This window comes from Heterocephalus glaber, unplaced genomic scaffold, assembly GCF_053883595.1.
Source record: "Heterocephalus glaber isolate CG9 unplaced genomic scaffold, H.glaber_assembly_v1.0 deba00000347, whole genome shotgun sequence".
In the NCBI taxonomy this organism is placed as follows: Eukaryota; Metazoa; Chordata; class Mammalia; order Rodentia; family Bathyergidae; genus Heterocephalus; species Heterocephalus glaber.
Window position 1 is genome coordinate 11,878,597 of NW_028258143.1, and position 16,797 is coordinate 11,895,393.

General features: G+C 38.0%; 1 protein-coding gene across 5 annotated transcripts in view; it reads left to right on the forward strand.

Moving 5' to 3' along the window:
* Positions 1-16,797, forward strand: part of Zranb3 (zinc finger RANBP2-type containing 3) — a 284,160-nt gene that overhangs the window by 86,471 nt on the left and 180,892 nt on the right. For all 5 annotated transcript variants that reach the window (XM_013076896.3, XM_021236942.2, XM_021236962.2 and 2 more), the window contains exon 3: positions 646-664. In XM_013076896.3, the coding sequence (XP_012932350.2) occupies positions 646-664 (19 nt within the window). The remainder of the gene's footprint in view (positions 1-645; positions 665-16,797) is intronic.

Here is a 16,797-nt window from a genome sequence, read left to right on the forward strand (position 1 = left end):
CTATTGGGAATGAAGGAAGAGTAAACTAGAAGTAGAGACTTTATGCCTTGCCATTCAGTATAATATTCTAGTACTTATTTCCCCTTATGATTAACTCACTGTCTCAAACAGATACGTGATGATCCTGACCTATGACTCATGTTTCCTTTTCTCTTTATTTTTTTCTTTTAATTATAAACTTAGTTTATGCTCCCAATTCTCATTAGATAGGCTTTACTTCTATAATTTAATAAGGCAAAAAGGCAGGCATGGTGGTATACATCTGAAGTCCCAGCTGCTTGGGAGCTTGAGAAGGGAGGATTGTTTGTTAGAGACCAGCCTGAGCAACATATGCAGTGAGACCCTATTGGAAGAGAACAGGGTAGAGGGAGAGTTTAGCGAAATATAGAAATCACAACTTGGATGACATTCGATAGTATGGGAACAACACATATAAAACACTCCCCATAGTCAGGTGCTGTTGGCATCTGGAAAGTCATAAAATCATTACCGGTCCATATTCTCATGTGCACTTATAAACACATCTCTCTGACTTAGTACTATAGCATTTGTAAACTAGATGTAGCAAGCTCCATAATCAAAAGTTTTAAGATGATTGCCTTGGATGTTTAAAAATTAATATTGTTTTGTTTTTATTTTTTCCAGGTGTTTGGTGGCTGATGAAGTAAGTGTTTTCATGTATTTTGTAAAATTACACACTGAATTTTACTGTCTTCTGTTTTCGATATGACTATATGTCTGTAAGAAGAGGGAGAAAAGAAGAAATGGGGCATTGGGGTAGTGAGAGGGAGAAAGATTGAGAATGAATGTGTGTGTTAGGGTATGTGTCTGCAGGGCACATATGTGGAACCTATGTTGGTATTAACATTAATGATAAATGATCTAAAAGTTTATATTTACCTAGGATGTATAAGTGTCCTTTGAAATGTAGTCTGTCAAAAAGGTGAACTCAAGCTGGGTATAAATTCATTCTTCAAACCTTCTGAACTAGGTATAGCCATTATATATATGATGTATGATACATGTGTGTGTAAAATTTTTTTTCAAAACAGATCAGTTTTATATCTGGTATACAGAAAATACATTATGAAAGATAAGACCACCCTTGATGATCTTCATAAGTAAGTCACTGGAAAAGTCTTAGCAGCCATGGTACCTTGGTCTTCAGTTTGATACCAAGCTTCAAATAAAAGATTTGAATAGGCTTTTAATGTATGGAATCTCCCTTGGATTGAAACAAATTTTTTTTTTTTTTGGTACCGGCAGTCGAACTCGGGTCCTTGTGCTTGCGCACCAGGCAGCGAAACCACTGAGCTAAAGTCCCCAGCCCAGAGATAAACATTTGATCAGCATCTTAGCCCATATTAAATCTTATATTCTCCAGCAAACCCCTGTCTTACTCAGTGAACATTAAACTAATGAACATTCTGGATTTATGATGAATTTTAGCCAGCCAATCTTTTCATTATGCCAATTGCTTTTCTTCATTTCTTATTATTTAGTTATTTATTTTTTGGTATCGGTGATCGAACTTGGGACCTTGCGATTGCGAGGGGTGGCGGAACCACTGAGCTAAATCCCTGGCCCTTCATCTCTTACTGTTTACAATTACATACTACTTGTCACATATTGAGTGATTTATAGTCTTTGTTCAAAGTCTTATTTTGTAATTTAATAAGTTTTAAAAAGCCCTTTCCTAGTTCCTCAGTACTTAAAAACAATTCAACTTTTGCATCCATCATAATTATTTTTTTCTTTTCACCAGCATTTTTGAAGACTAATTGTTTAAAAACTATTTGATTTGGCAAAGTTTGTTATGTTAAATCCTATTCATAATGTTAATCTTTAAAAATTCTCAGCCAGGTGTGGTGGGGCACACGTGTAATCTCAGCACCCTGGAGGCTGAGAAAGGAGGCTCTCCATGAATTCAAGGGAAGCCTGGATAACATAGTGAGTTCGAGGCCGGCCCAAATGAACTACATAGTGAGATCCTGTCTCAAAAACCAATAAATGAGTGCAAAACAAAAAGACTAGAGGTTGCACAGAACACGCCGAATCAGCCCACTGCAGACAGGCAGGTCTGTGCACGCCCTACCAAGGTCCTGAGTCGCGCGGAAGATGCCCAATCACGTTGCTGCAGACAGGCAGGTCTGCCCACACTCTACGGAGGTCCCCAGTCGTGCGGAACACACGCCGAATCAGCCTGCTGCAGACAGGCAGTTCTGTGCACGCCCTACCGAGGTCCTGAGTCGCGCGCGGAAGACACCGAATCACCCCGCTGCAGACAAGCAGCCACCTGATTCCACACTACAAAGACGCAGAGGACACCAGACCATCAGACCAAGGTACTGAGTCCCACTGTTCCAGGCACAGAGACAGGGGCTTCTGAGCCATCGTCCCACTGCTCCTGGTCCAGAGGCAGGGGCTTCCTGGTCACCATCCCTCCCACTGCTCCCAGCCCAGAGGAAAGGGCTTTTGGGCCACCTTCTGTCTCGCTGCGCCTGGCCCAGAGGAAGGGGCTTCCGGGCCACCATCCTTCCCACCGCTGCCAGCCCAGAGGGAGGGGCTTCTGAGCCACCATCCCACTGCTCCTGGTCCAGGGGAAGGGGTTTCCCGGTCACCATCCCTCCGGCTGCTCCCAGCCCACAGGAAAGGGCTTTTGGGTCACCATCCCTACTGCTGCTCCCGGGCCCTGTCCCGCCTCACCCAGCTCAGAGGAGGTAAACCGTGCAGGGGCTAACAGCTCCCCGCCCCAGGTGAAATGAGAAAACACATAAATAAGTCTCAAAATCAGACTTCCAGATCACCTACAGCAACCCCAAAGGGAAATGAGATGGAACACTCTGATACTCAACCACCTGGACCCACTGAACTGGCAAAAAAAAGGGATCTGGAAAAACTGAAATCAGAAAGAATTTCTCAGATAACAGAAATTATGCCCCTAGTACAAGACATGATTAATAAATCTAGAGAGGACCTCAGGAACATGATGGAATCCCAACATAAAAACAAATGGAATCCATAAAACAGATGCAAATAGATTTCCAGGACATGAAAAACTCCATTGAAAGTCTACACAGCAGAATGAGCCAATGTGAGGACAGAATTTCAGATATAGAAGATAAGATTGCAATTAGTGACCAGGAAAAGAAAAATTGCTTCAAAATTATAAGGGAACATGAGAAATCAATCCAGCAGCTACTAGATGATGCAAAAAAGAATAACATAAGACTGATTGGGCTCAATGAAGAAACAGGAGAGAGTGCAGATGACATAAAAAATCTCTTCACAGAAATAATGGCAGGAAACTTCCCAAGCATGGGAAAAGAGCTTGACATACAGATAAGTGAGGCATATAGGACTCCAAATAGCCTTGATCAAAAAAAATCTACACATAGGCATATAATTGTTAAGATTCCAGAAACACAAGAGAAGAACAAAGTTCTCCAAGCAGTCAGAGAAAAGAAACAAATCACATACAAAGGAAAGCCCATCAGAATCACAGCAGACTTCTCAACACAAACCATCAAGGCAAGAAGAGCTTGGAGTGCCATATTCCAAGCCCTAAAAGAAAACAGCCTGCAACCCAGATTGATGTACCCTGCAAAACTATCTTTCAAAATGGATGGAGAAATAAGATACTCTCATGATAAAGAGCACCTTAGGAACTTCGTGAATACCAAACCAGCACTCCAAAGAATTTGACACAATATCCTAGGAACAGACATTGAGGATCACAACCCCAGGAAGCAAAGCAGAATGAACCCATCTGGCATGACAAGAAATTAAATGGAAAGGGGGAGAACCCAACAAAAAGAAAAAGTCATGGCAATGACAAGTCAATACATTTCAGTTATAACCATCAACGTTAATGTTCTCAATTCACCAATCAAAAGAAATAGACTGGCAGAATGGGTCAAGAAGCAAATCCAACAATATGCTGCATAAAAGAAACACACTTAATTCAAAAGGAAACTCATAGACTGAAAGTTAAAGGGTGGAAAACAATACTGCATGCAACAGGAACCCGAAAAAAAGCAGGAGTAGCTATCCTCTTTGCAGATCAAGTAGATTTCAAACCAACACTGATTAAGAGAGACGAAGAAGGACACTACATCCTTGTAAAGGGAAGAATCCAAGAGGAAGTGATGACAATCATAAATATCCATGCACCAAACACTAATGCACCCAACTATATAAAACAAATACTAACGGACATGAAAAGTCATATATGCACTAATACAATTGTAGTGGGGGACCTCAACACCCCACGGTCACAAATAGATAGATCAACTGGACTAAAAATAAGTAATGAAATACTAGAACTCAATCGAATTCTTGAACAAATGAACTTAACAGATGTTTACAGAGTCTTCCACCCCACAAAATCAGAATACACATTCTTCTCAGCTGCACATGGGTCATTCTCCAAAATAGACCACATACTCCCACATAGAACATGTTTAAGTAAGTGGAAAGGAATTGAAGTTATCCCCTGTATATTATCAGACCATAGTGCGATGAAATTGGAGATCCATAGCAAAAGAAACTCAAAAAATTTCATAAACACGTGGAAATTGAACAACACACTTCTGAATAACCAATGGGTCATAGAGGAAATTAAAGAAGAAATCAGATAGTTCCTTCAATTAAATGACAATGACATTACAACATATCGGAATCTATGGGACACAATGAAAGCATTCTTACGAGGGAAATTCATAGCAGTGAATACGCATATTAGGAAAACAGAACGAGCCCAATTAAACAACCTGATGCTGAACCTCAAGCTTCTAGAAAAAGAAGAGCAGGACAACCCCAAAGCTCATACAAGAGAGGAAATTATAAAGATCAGAGGAGAAATCAATACAATGGAGACTAAGAGAATGATACAAAAAAATCAATGAAGCCAAGAGTTGGTTCTTCGAAAGAATCAACAAAATTGACAAACCTTTAGCCAACCTTGTCAGAAAAAGGAAAGAAAAGGCCCAAATCCATGCAATTAGGAATGAAAAGGGTGAAATTACAACAGACCCAGCAGAAATCCAGAGGATCATCAATACCTACTTCCATAACCTATACGCCAATAAGATGGACAACACAGAAGAAATGGACAGATTCCTAGATACATATGAATTACCAAAGTTGAATGAAGAAGACCTAAAAATTCTGAACAACCCAATATCAACCAATGAAATTGAAAATGTAATTAAAAACTTATCAACTAAGAAAAGCCTGGGCCCTGATGGCTTCACTGCTGAATTCTACAAGACATTTAGAGAGGAACTGCTGCCACTACTGTTTAAACTCTTCAATGAAGTTGAAAGGGAAGCAATACTCCCAAATTCATTCCTGGAAGCAAGCATCACCTTGATCCCCAAAGCAGAGAAAAACCCAACTGAAAAAGAGAACTATAGGCCAATCTCACTAATGAACATAGATGCAAAAATCCTTAATAAGATATTGGCAAACACAATGCAGAAGATCAAGAAGATCATATACCCTGATCAAGTGGGATTCATCCCAGGGATGCAGGGATGGTTCAATATATGCAAATCAATCAATGTAATACAATAGAGCCAAGGACAAAAACCATATGATTATCTCCATAGACACAGAAAAATCATTTGACAAAATCCAACATGCATTTATGATAAAAACCCTACAAAAGTTGGAATAGATGGTCTCTACCTCCAACTGATAGAAGCCATCTATGAAAAACCAACAGCCAGTATCATACTAAATGGTCAAAAACTGAAATCCTTCACACTCAAATCAGGAACTAGACAAGGATGTCCACTGTCACCACTCTTGTTCAATATACTTCTGGAAACATTAGCCACGGCAATTAGACAAGAGAAAGAAATAAAAGGAATAAAGATAGGTAATGAAGAAGTCCAATTGTCATTATTTGCAGATGACATGATACTCTATATAGAAGACCCCAAGAACTCCACCAAAAGTCTTCTAGACTTAATAACCAAATTTAATCAAGTAGCCGGTTACAAGGTCAACACACAAAAATCAATAGCTTTCCTCTACACCAATGACAGACTCACTGAGAGAGAAATAGGGCAAATAATTCCTTTCACAATAGCATCCAAAAAACTGAAATACCTAGGAATCATCCTAATGAAAGAAATCAAAGACCTCTTCTCTGAAAACTATGGCACTCTGAAAAGAGAGATTGAAGATGATATCCGAAAATGGACAGACATCCCCTGCTCCTGGGTAAGAAGGATTAATATAGTGAAAATGGCCATATTTCCAAAACTGCTATATAGATTTAATGCAATTCCAATTGAGATCCCAGCAGCATACTTCATCGACCTCGAGAAAACAATCCAAAAATTCATTTGGAATAAGAAGAGACCCAGAATAGCAAAAGCAATTCTAGGTAACAGAGACAGGGCAGAGGCTATCACAATCCCCAAACTGAAACTACACTACAAATCTACTGTGATAAAAACAGCATGGTACTGGCAAAGAAACAGACTTGAGGACCAGTGGAACAGATTAGAAGATGCAGAAACAACCCCAGACACATTCAGCCATCTCATCTTTGATAAAGGAGCCAAACACCCTCACTGGAGGAAAGATAGCCTCTTTAATAAATGGTGCTGGAAAATTTGGGCTTCAACTTGCCAAAGATTGAAACTACACCTATATCTCTCACCATGCACTAAACTAAAATCAAAATAGATTAAAGATCTAAATATTAAAAAAGAAACTCTGAACCAGTTGGAACAGAGGTTAGGTAGAACCCTTGAAGACATCAGTGTAGGAAAAGATTTTATGAACAAAACCTCAGTTGCACATGAACTAGCACAAACAATCAACAAGTGGGATCTCTTGTTATTAAAAAGCTTCTGCACAGCAAGAGAAACCACCAGCAGTGTGAAGAGACAACCCACAATGTGGGAAAAAATCTTCACCTGCTCTTCCTCAGACAAAGGTCTACTATCTCGAATCTATAAAGAACTTAAAAAGATCAGAGCTCCCAAATTTAAAGACCCAATCCAAAAATGGGCATCTGAAATGAACAGACATTTCTCAAAGAAGTAGAAATAGCAAATAAATACATGAAAAAATGTTCCACATCACTGGTCATTCGAGAGATGCAAATGAAAACAATGCTGAGATTCCACTTCACTCCAGAAAGAATGGCTGCTGTCATGAAATCAACCAAGAACAAATGCTGGCTGGGCTGTGGGGAAAGAGGAACCCTTCTCCACTGCTGGTGGGAGTGTAGACTGGTGCAAGCACTGTGGAAATCAGTATGGAGATACCTCCAAGAACTAGGACTGGAAGTCCCATTTGACCCCACTATTCCACTGCTGGGGATCCTCCCCAAAGAATTAGAATCATACCACAGTGATATATGTGCACCCATGTTCATAGCAGCACAGTTTGTAATAGCTAAAACTTGGAAACAGCCCAAATGCCCATCAACTGGAGACTGGATAAAGAAAATGTAGTTTTTTAATAAAATGGAGTACTACTCAGCCATAAAAAATGAGAAATTAGAGACATTTATAGCTAAGGGGATGCACATTGAGGCGATACTCTTTAAGTGCAATAAATAGGACACACATGTGTAAATACCAAATAGTTTCTCTGGTGTGAGAAATTGAAAGTGTAAATAAGGACTAAATGTATAATAGGTAATGTGAAATAGGAAGAAAAGGGGCAAAGGTGAAGGAAGTGGGAGGGCTAGGGGAAAGGATAGAAGGGAATGGGATGAATATGAGAAAATGGAAACATAGGAACAAAATCTTTGTAAATAGGGAGGACTGGAGGGGTTGAAGGGAGGGCTGGGAAAGGGTGAAAAGTAAGAACCAAGAGAGACTATGTAAAGGTGCAAATTTCCAATGATGAATGTCATTATATTGTATACCTAAAATGTACCAATGATTAGAATGCATAATTGATAATGTAAAATAGGAAGAAAAGGTCCAAAGGGGTAGGGGTAGTGGGAGGGGCAGGGGAAAGGAAAGAAGGGAAAGAAAAAAATGATGAGAAATGGAAAAAATGGAAATAAAGTCTTTGTGAATAGGGAAGGGTGGAGGGCTTAAAGGGAGGGCTCGGAATGGGGAAAAAATAAGAACCAAGATGCATTATGTAAAGGTACAATTCCCAATGAGAAATGTAATTGTGTTGTATACCTACAATGTACCAATAAAAGAATTTAAGAAAAGAAGCAAAACAAAGAAAACAAAAAGACTAGAGAAATTAATAAGATGATGTACATGTCTAAGATCAGTTTATAGTCACTAGTATTTTCTGTTAGTAGTAGAGTTGAAATGCTAATTTTATGGAATATTACAAAGCTGCTATGAATGAATGTAAATTAAAAGTGCCAATATAGAAATACCTTCTGTATATGTAAATTACATGAACTCTGGTGTCTTAGTTACTTTTCTGACGTTGCTTAGACAAAATACCTGACACCCAGACTTAAAGGGGAAAGGTTTATTTAGCTCACAGTTTTTAAAGGCTTTGGTCCATAATCAGCTGGCTCCAAGGTAGGGTGGCATGGCAGACAGGCATTGCAGAGGAGAAACAGTTCATGGCTGGCCGAAGGTAGCAAAAGCAATAAGGGGCAACCACAGCTCTTTCCATCCCTTCAATCTTATCCACGCTTCTCAGGCCAGGTAGCACTCACATCCTTAATCCTAGCACTCTTGATCCTAGCATTGCACTGTGAATCAGTGCCAGTGTCACACATTCTAGATCCTCTAAAAAAGTCTCACCTATGACTGGATGAGGCTTTAGGGGGGACCTCTAGACACAAGCCATAACATCTGGTTCGACCTTCATTCTGTTTTCTGTGCTTTTGCTCATATCACAAAATGATATGGAAGGTAGTGAAGGGAGTACAATTTGTAATTGTTAAATTATTAGTATATTTTAATAATGATGACTACTTGACTCATCATATAGCTGAAAGCTTTAGAAGAACAATTTTACATCTGTGTTATTGAACCTTCTGTTTTTTAGATTCTTGAATACCCTTTTGGAGTATTGTATTATTTAGCTGTCTGGTGTGATCTTTCTTCCCTAGCTTTATAAACAAATGACTTCTTTGGTGTTACTCCCCTTTCTCTTAGTATTTTTCCACTTTATCGTTTTCTAATGTATTCAATCTTCATAGAACTATACATCTATAGTATATGACAGTCATTAGCTTAAAATTGAAATGATGATTTAATTTTTTTGTGTCATTATATATTTGAATCATAGAATTATATTTCAGATATACAGCAAATGTATATTTGAAGTGAACTTTGTAAACTTAGCTTGAACTGTTTTAATTACTCTTTTTTCCTTTCTTTAACACAGAGTATTGTTTTGAGGATAGTATAGTGAATATAGAGGAACACTTATGAATTTGTATTCTATACATAATAGAATTCAGACTAGCATCTGTAGTCAGTTTGTTGTAGTATTATACATTATGTTTTAATAATTATTTTTGAAACACTGTCCTTGTTCTAGTGTTCTTTGAGAATTATTGAGAACATTTACTCATAAAAAATATTTTAAACATGAAAATGATGACTTTAATTTTAGATTTAAAGAATTATTTCAGAGAAGTCTTAAATATCCCACAACCTCTTTCCCTATTCTATGTTTGTAAAACTACATACAGTGCTTCTGTCTTATTTGTCAAGCATATAAAAGCCAGTATTCGTTCCAGAAGCTTAGTAGTTAGAGAATTTTGTAAGGGTAAAAGGATAAAGTGAATATCTTGGATTTCAACAGATAGCCTATTATTGTGTCATAGTGGACAAAATTACTCATGAGTAATTTTAGTTTTCCTTTTATATTCACCTACCCTGATTTGGCAAAGTGAACTAAGATTGGAATTTTTATTTCATTTTCTTTTGGATTTGGGGGGGGCGGGTGGTTAGATTTCCTTCACCATGCCCTCTTTAAATTTAAAACTTTCTTTTGAGCCCTTAGTATTTCTGACTCATAGCTCTTCTTTGTTTTTGTCCCATGTTGGTTGAATGTAAAGAATAAGTGAACAAACTGATAACACTTAGCTCTCATGTACCCTAGTGCTTTATATTTTAATTTATTTAATCCTCATCACAGCCTTTTGTGTTATTATCATTATGACTATATTTTACAGATAAGAGAGGTGAGTCACAGAGGTTAAGTAAATTGCACCAGAGCATGCCTCTAGAATCTGCTAAGACCTGGTATTTATCTTGAAATAATCTAGGTCCCACATCTCACTATTAATTATAATTAATTATTCATATATGTAATATATAATGGTAGATATTGTTATATGTAAAGTCTCTGGGTACCAGACTTTATTTTTGAGAGAGGATTTTTGAGGACAAAATCTGGAAGATTCAGTGCTCAAAGGAATAAAGTATAATATTGGAATGAAGGTGAAAGCCCTAAGTTTTGTGTTGGTGAAGCTGTCTTGTGCTTCTCTAAGTTAATATCAACTGCCTGCCTGCTTCCTTTCTTTATCCCTAGGGCCAACTTTATTATTTTTTATTATCCTTTTTAAAAAGTTTTTAGATTTAAAGACTCATCACAAATATATTGCAGAGAGTTTTTGTACACCCCATACCCACTTTTCTGTTATTATCTTAGATTAATATGGTTCATTCATTTCAATTAATGAAACAATATTCATAAATTATTAACTGAATACCAAACTTTGTTCAAATTTCTTCAGTTTTTCCCTAATGTTCTTTTGTTTGTTTGATTGTTTTAGGGTCTCATCCAAGATGCACATTAGTAATGACTCTTTAGGTTCCTGTTGGTTGTGACATTTCCTTAGTTTTTCCTTGTTTTTGAAGGCCTTTATAGTTGTAAAAATCAATGGTTAACTATTTTGTAGAATGTCCATTCATAGAATTTTCCTTATGATCAGACTTACATGTTTTTAGGAGGAAAATCACAGAGGAAGAGTGCCATTGTCATCACATGTCAGGGATACACAGTATGACTTAACACTGTTAATGCTGATCACCTGGCCTGAGACAGTCATTGTCAGATTTCCCCACTGTAAAGTTACTCTTTTTATTACTTCATTTCCATACTGAAGTTTTTGGAAGAAAGTAACTATATACAGTTTGCACTTAAAAAAACAGAGAGTTGCTGGGCATAGTGGCACAGGTCTGTAATCCCAGCACTCAAGAGGCTGAGGCAGGAGGATCACTGAGAGTTTGAGGCCAGCCTGGACTATATAGTGAGTTCAGGGCCAGCCTGAACTACAAAGGGAGACCCTGCCTCAAGAAACCAAAAAAACCTGGAGTTAATATTTCATTTTCTTCAAAGTAAGTAAATAGATAAATTATTTGGATTAATTAATTCATTCAATCACTTAATTAGTATACTAGTATCATAAATTTTAATTATACTTATACCTTGAGTTATAACCCACTAACTGCTTTTTTTTTTTTTCTTGTTGCTAATACTGTTCTAACTTTGGCTATTGGGACCTCTTTCAGTTTACTCCTGTGTGAGTGCTGATTTGGTATTCATGAAGTTCCTAAGGTGCTCTTTGTCAGGAAAGTATCTTATTTCTCCATCAATTTTGAAAGATAGTTTTGCAGGGTACATCAGTCTGGGTTGGAGGCTGTTTTCCTTTAGGGCTTGAAATATGTCACTCCAAGCTCTTCTTACCTTGAGGGTTTGCGTTGAGAAGTCTGCTGTGATTCTGATGGGCTTTCCTTTGTATGTGATTTGTTTCTTTTCTCTGACTGCTTGGAGAACTTTGTTCTTCTCTTGTGTTTCTGGAATCTTAACAATTATATGCCTATGTGTAGATTTTTTTTGATCAAGGCTAGTTGGAGTCCTGTATGCCTCACTTATCTGTATGTCAAGTTCTTTTCTCCTCCTTGGGAAGTTTTCTTCCATCACCTCTGTGAAGAGTTTTTTTATGTCATCTGCACTCTCTCCTCTTTCCTCACTGACTCCAATCAGTCTTATGTTATTCTTCTTTGCATCGTCTAGCAGCTGCTGGATTGATTTCTCGTGGTCCCTCATAATTTTAAAACAATTTTTCTTTTCCTGGTCACTAATTGCAATCTTATCTTCTATATCTGAAATTCTGTCCTCACATTGGCTCATTCTGCTGTGTAAGCTTTCAATTGAGTTTTTAATCTTTTGGAAATCTGTTTGTATCTGTTTTATGGATTCCATTTGTTTCCTATGTTGGGATTCCATCATGTTCCTCAGCTCCTCTATTTTTTTATCTGTGTCCTCTCTAGATTTATTAATCATGTCTTGCACTATGGGCACAATCTCTGCTGTTATGTGAGAAATTATTTCTGATTTCATTTTTTCCAGATCCTCTTTTGTTGCCAGTTCAGGGATTCCAGGTGGTTGAGTATTAGATTGTTCCATCTCTTTTCCCTTTGGGGTTGCTGTAGGTGATCTGGAAGTCTGTTTTTGAAGCTCGTTTATGTGTCTTCTCATTTCCACGGGGGAGGGGGGGTGCTCCTGGCACCCGTGCTACTTACCTCCTATGCCCTGGGAATGGTGGAATGTTGGCCAGGGAGCCTCCTCCTGGGTGCTGGGATTGGCTCACCTCCTCTGCCCTGGGAGCAGTGGAATGGCGGGTGGGGGAGGCTCCTCCTGGGCTCTTGGATTGGCTCACCTCCTTTGCCCTGGGAGTGGTGGAATGGAGGCTGGGGAGACTCCTTTCAGGCACTGGGATTGGCTCACCTCCTGTGCCCTGGGATTGGTGGAATGGCGGCCAGGGAGCCTCCTCCTGGGCACTGGGATTGGCTCACCTCCTCTGCCCTTTGAATAGTGGAATGGCAGCCTGGGACCCTCCTCCTGGGTGCTGGGCTGAATATGTTTACTTTTGCCAGCAACCTTCAAACTGTCTTGTGTATTAGTTGTACCATTTTCCACTAGCAATGAATGAGAGAGCCTCTTGCTCTGTATCCTCTCTAGCAGTTGCTTCCATTTGCCTTTTAGCTATTCTAATGAGTGTGTAAGTGATATCTTATTGTTTTAGTTTATAATTCCCTATTATATTGAACTTCTGTTCATTTTTTTTTTTAATAAGCTTTTTGAGCCAGGGTCTCTCTGTGCAGTCCAGGCTGGTCTTGAACTTACTATATGGCCCAGGCTGGCCTCAAACTCAAACAAATCCTCCTGCCTCAATCTTCCCAGTTCTGGGATTACAGATTGTGCCACCATGCTTGGCCTATTCATTCATTTTTATGGTGAATTCTCTATATAGCTCTGTTTTCTGGGGGGGGGGTTGTTTGTTTCTTTTTTTCTTTTTCTTTTTTTTTTTTTTTGGTACTGGGCATCAAACTTGGAACATTGTGCTTGCTAGGTAGGTGGCAGAACCACTGAGCTAAATCCCCAGCCCATATCTTTTCTTTTTTTGGTACTGGGGATCAAACTTGGGACTTTGGGCTTGTGAGGCAGGCGGCAGAACCACTGAGCTAAATCCCCTTCTTTGCCTGTTTTTAATTATGATGTTTCTTGTTTTCTTATTGAGTTCTGAATTTTGGAGGCTAGAAGTCCATGGTTAAGGAGTCTATTGAGGGCCACTTCCTGATTCACAGACAGTTGTCTTGATGTGTCCTCACATGGCAGAAGGTTTGATAGAGCTCCCTGAGATTTTTTTTTCTGAACAGGATACTAATCCCTTTCATGAGATGTCCACTATTATAGTGTAATCACCTCCCAGAGCTTCCACCTCCTAGTACCATCACACTGGGGGGCTAGAGTTTCAATGTATGAATTTTGAGGAGACAGAAACAGTCACTCCAAGGATCTTTTTAAAAAAATGTTATTAAAATATCTGCCATTTAGTCTTTCTGGTTTCCTAAATGTTGAACACTAGTAATGTATAAGTGTAATTGAGTGCATTTTCAACTTTAAAGAAGTTCCCCCTGACTTCTTCGGAGATAGATGTAATTTTTACATGAAAATCCTGCTGTTTTGTTCAGCTGGGTTATTGCAGTGTTCTCTCAGTAGTGTTGGGCAAAATTCAAAATGAAAAGCAGACAGGTGGCAGTTATGGTGAGTTAAGCCTTACCTAGATAAAATCAGACAAAAAGCATCCTTAAGGAATATAATGTTGATGATTCACATAAGCATTTGAAAGGCACAAAGCATTAATACTATTATCTCGCCCTAAGCACTATTATTAAACATTAATGCTTCGGAATGTATTGTTAGGAGGATGTTCGATACATTCCTACTTTGCCAGTTATTTTAAATGGATGTACCTAATGAATAGAAATTGTTTAAAAATGAGAGGAGAGGTTAAAATTGAATACAGTGTCACTTTATAACTTTCTTTCCATTTTGAATAATTAGCTTAGGTTTCCACAAACTTAAAACACTGAGGAGTCCACAGCTGTACTGGCTCCTGTCACAGCTACACTTGGAAGTGGATAATAGTTGTAAATATACAGAAAGGCCTCAGAATTTTCATATAGAGCACCAACAGAGTGTCATCAATACAGATCTTTCTACTACAGCACTTTAAAGCTGCATTTTTCTTATTCATCTATTAACCTACCTTTTACTCTTGTGTTCAACTAATAAATATTCTTGATAGTCTTTTAGTTGGTTTTTAAAAATATAGATTAAGAAATATACCTTTTCTTTCCTGTAGTCAAATTAGGCAAGAAACATATGTCTATGTAATATATATAAAACATATGGGAAAGGGTTGATATGAAGCTTATAATATAAATTCTATGGCACTATTGTGGAAGGAGCCATTAATTCCATTTTGAATAGTTTGAAAGGCTTTGTGAAGGAAGCAGATTTGAGGTGGGCCTTGTAAAAGAAATAGGTAGAAAACCAGCACTGAAAAACAGAGAACTGAAGCATTTATTGTCCATGCAAGCTTCCATGGTTTGCAAACTCTGTTTCATATAGTGCTGTGTTTCACCAAACAAAGGTTGAGCCTGCGGACACAGGACTGTGAGTGCCCTACTTTGTTTCAGCCGTAACTCCCTCACTTTTTCTGCTTGGCAGATGCTGTGCTTCTATGTAATATTTTATTTCAAAAAGGATTACCTGGGCCTGGGATTTAGCTCAGTGGTGCCACCGCCTGCCTTGTAAGTGCAAGGTTCTGAGTTCAATCCCCAGGACCCCCCAAAAAAAGGCTTACATTGCTTTGAAATAGTTTAAGAACTGCTTTTCCTTTTTAAAATCATTTTTGTGTCCTCCTTTTCTACATTGCAGTGAGATCAAATTTGTATCTCTCTTAAACTGTATCTAATTTTTACTCATCAATGGTCCACAGTTTTCAATAGAATTATTCAATCTTTGGCATTTTCTGCAAGCTCTAATGTCATAATTCTTTCAAGGTTTTTAAAGCAAACTTAGAAAGTTAAACTAGAAAATATTTTAATAACAATATTTTACCTCTTGTTTTAAAATTTTATGTATAAAGCCTTTGAGAAATGAGATTTTTTTGAGAGTCAAATTTTTGGACAGCTAACCATTAAATTTTTTTGCCATATCAATTTTATAAGGAAGTTTTTGTCACTTGCTTTCTATGTATTTCTACTTCTTTCAACAGTGTACAAACACTGAGCATAAGTTATCCATTTTTGTACTTAACGTTAACTAAGATAGGCCTCTTAATCTCTTAGGACATTTCAATATTTTTGTGTTTGCTTTTGTCTTTTTAAGATGGGGTTTTGTCAGTGGTCTCTCTAGAGGGAGGCTGGAGACCCTGGAGAGCACCGGGACCTTTAAAGAAAGAAAAGGAGACATCCTGGGGGACGAACAGCAGTTTATTCTCCTGACACTGTTCGACAATCACAAAGGAAAGAAGCAAGGCTTTTGTACATATAGGAAAGCAGTTTAGTCATTCTGGCTATTGTCTTTTTGGTTTTAACATCTGGTGATAACAAGTGACTCTTAAGTGACTCATAAAAGCTACAGGTGAATTTACACGTCCCTTGTTTCTGTTCACCGATCCGTACATCTAAGAGTACACTGCAGCCCTCTCCTTATCAGACGGTATCAAGAAAGCAGGGTGACCTCACCAGAGGTCAAGCCCACCAGCCCACCGCAAACATCACAGATGTACATAGTGAACCGTATCTCTCTCACCACCCATAGAGTCATTGGGTTGCAGTCCTCTGACCCCGGACAGTGGTTACTAAGAAAAATAGGAAAACATGTTTTTCTCCTGTAAAACTTTTACAACTTCTCTTAAAGTTTCCTGGAATTCTTCTAACAAACAGACTTGCGGAAATTCCCAGAAATGACTTCTTAATTTTCTCAGTTAACAAACTTCTTGTGATCCTATTTTTACAACGAGATAACTACAATTTCCCACAGGGTTTCACTATGTATTTATTTCCGATTAGCCCTGTATTCATTATTGGCCCAGTTGTGACTTAAGAGCCTTTCTGCCTCAGCTCCTAAATTCTGGGATTATAGGCTTGTATTATACCATACCAGGCTAGGATGTTTTAAGTTATATGTTTACTTCTTACTTTTCATTTTTGCTACTTCAAATCCTTTTTCTTCTCATCTTTTAAATGAGTTGCCAGGTAAAACAAATTACTCTTTTTATCTATTGTTTAATATTGTTTCTACGGCTATTGATGATAAATAGTATTAGAATAGATAGATGAATAAATACTGTTTGCTGAATAATCCTGTCACAGTTCAGTGCATTTTTATTTGATATCCACATTGGAGATTATTTTATATCATCAGCTCAGAGTTAGTTACCTTTTTTATTCTAACATTAATTTCTATTCCAACATTTTCATAATTTTTTAACCTTATTAGTTTATGACAGTGTAAATTATGGATTTAATG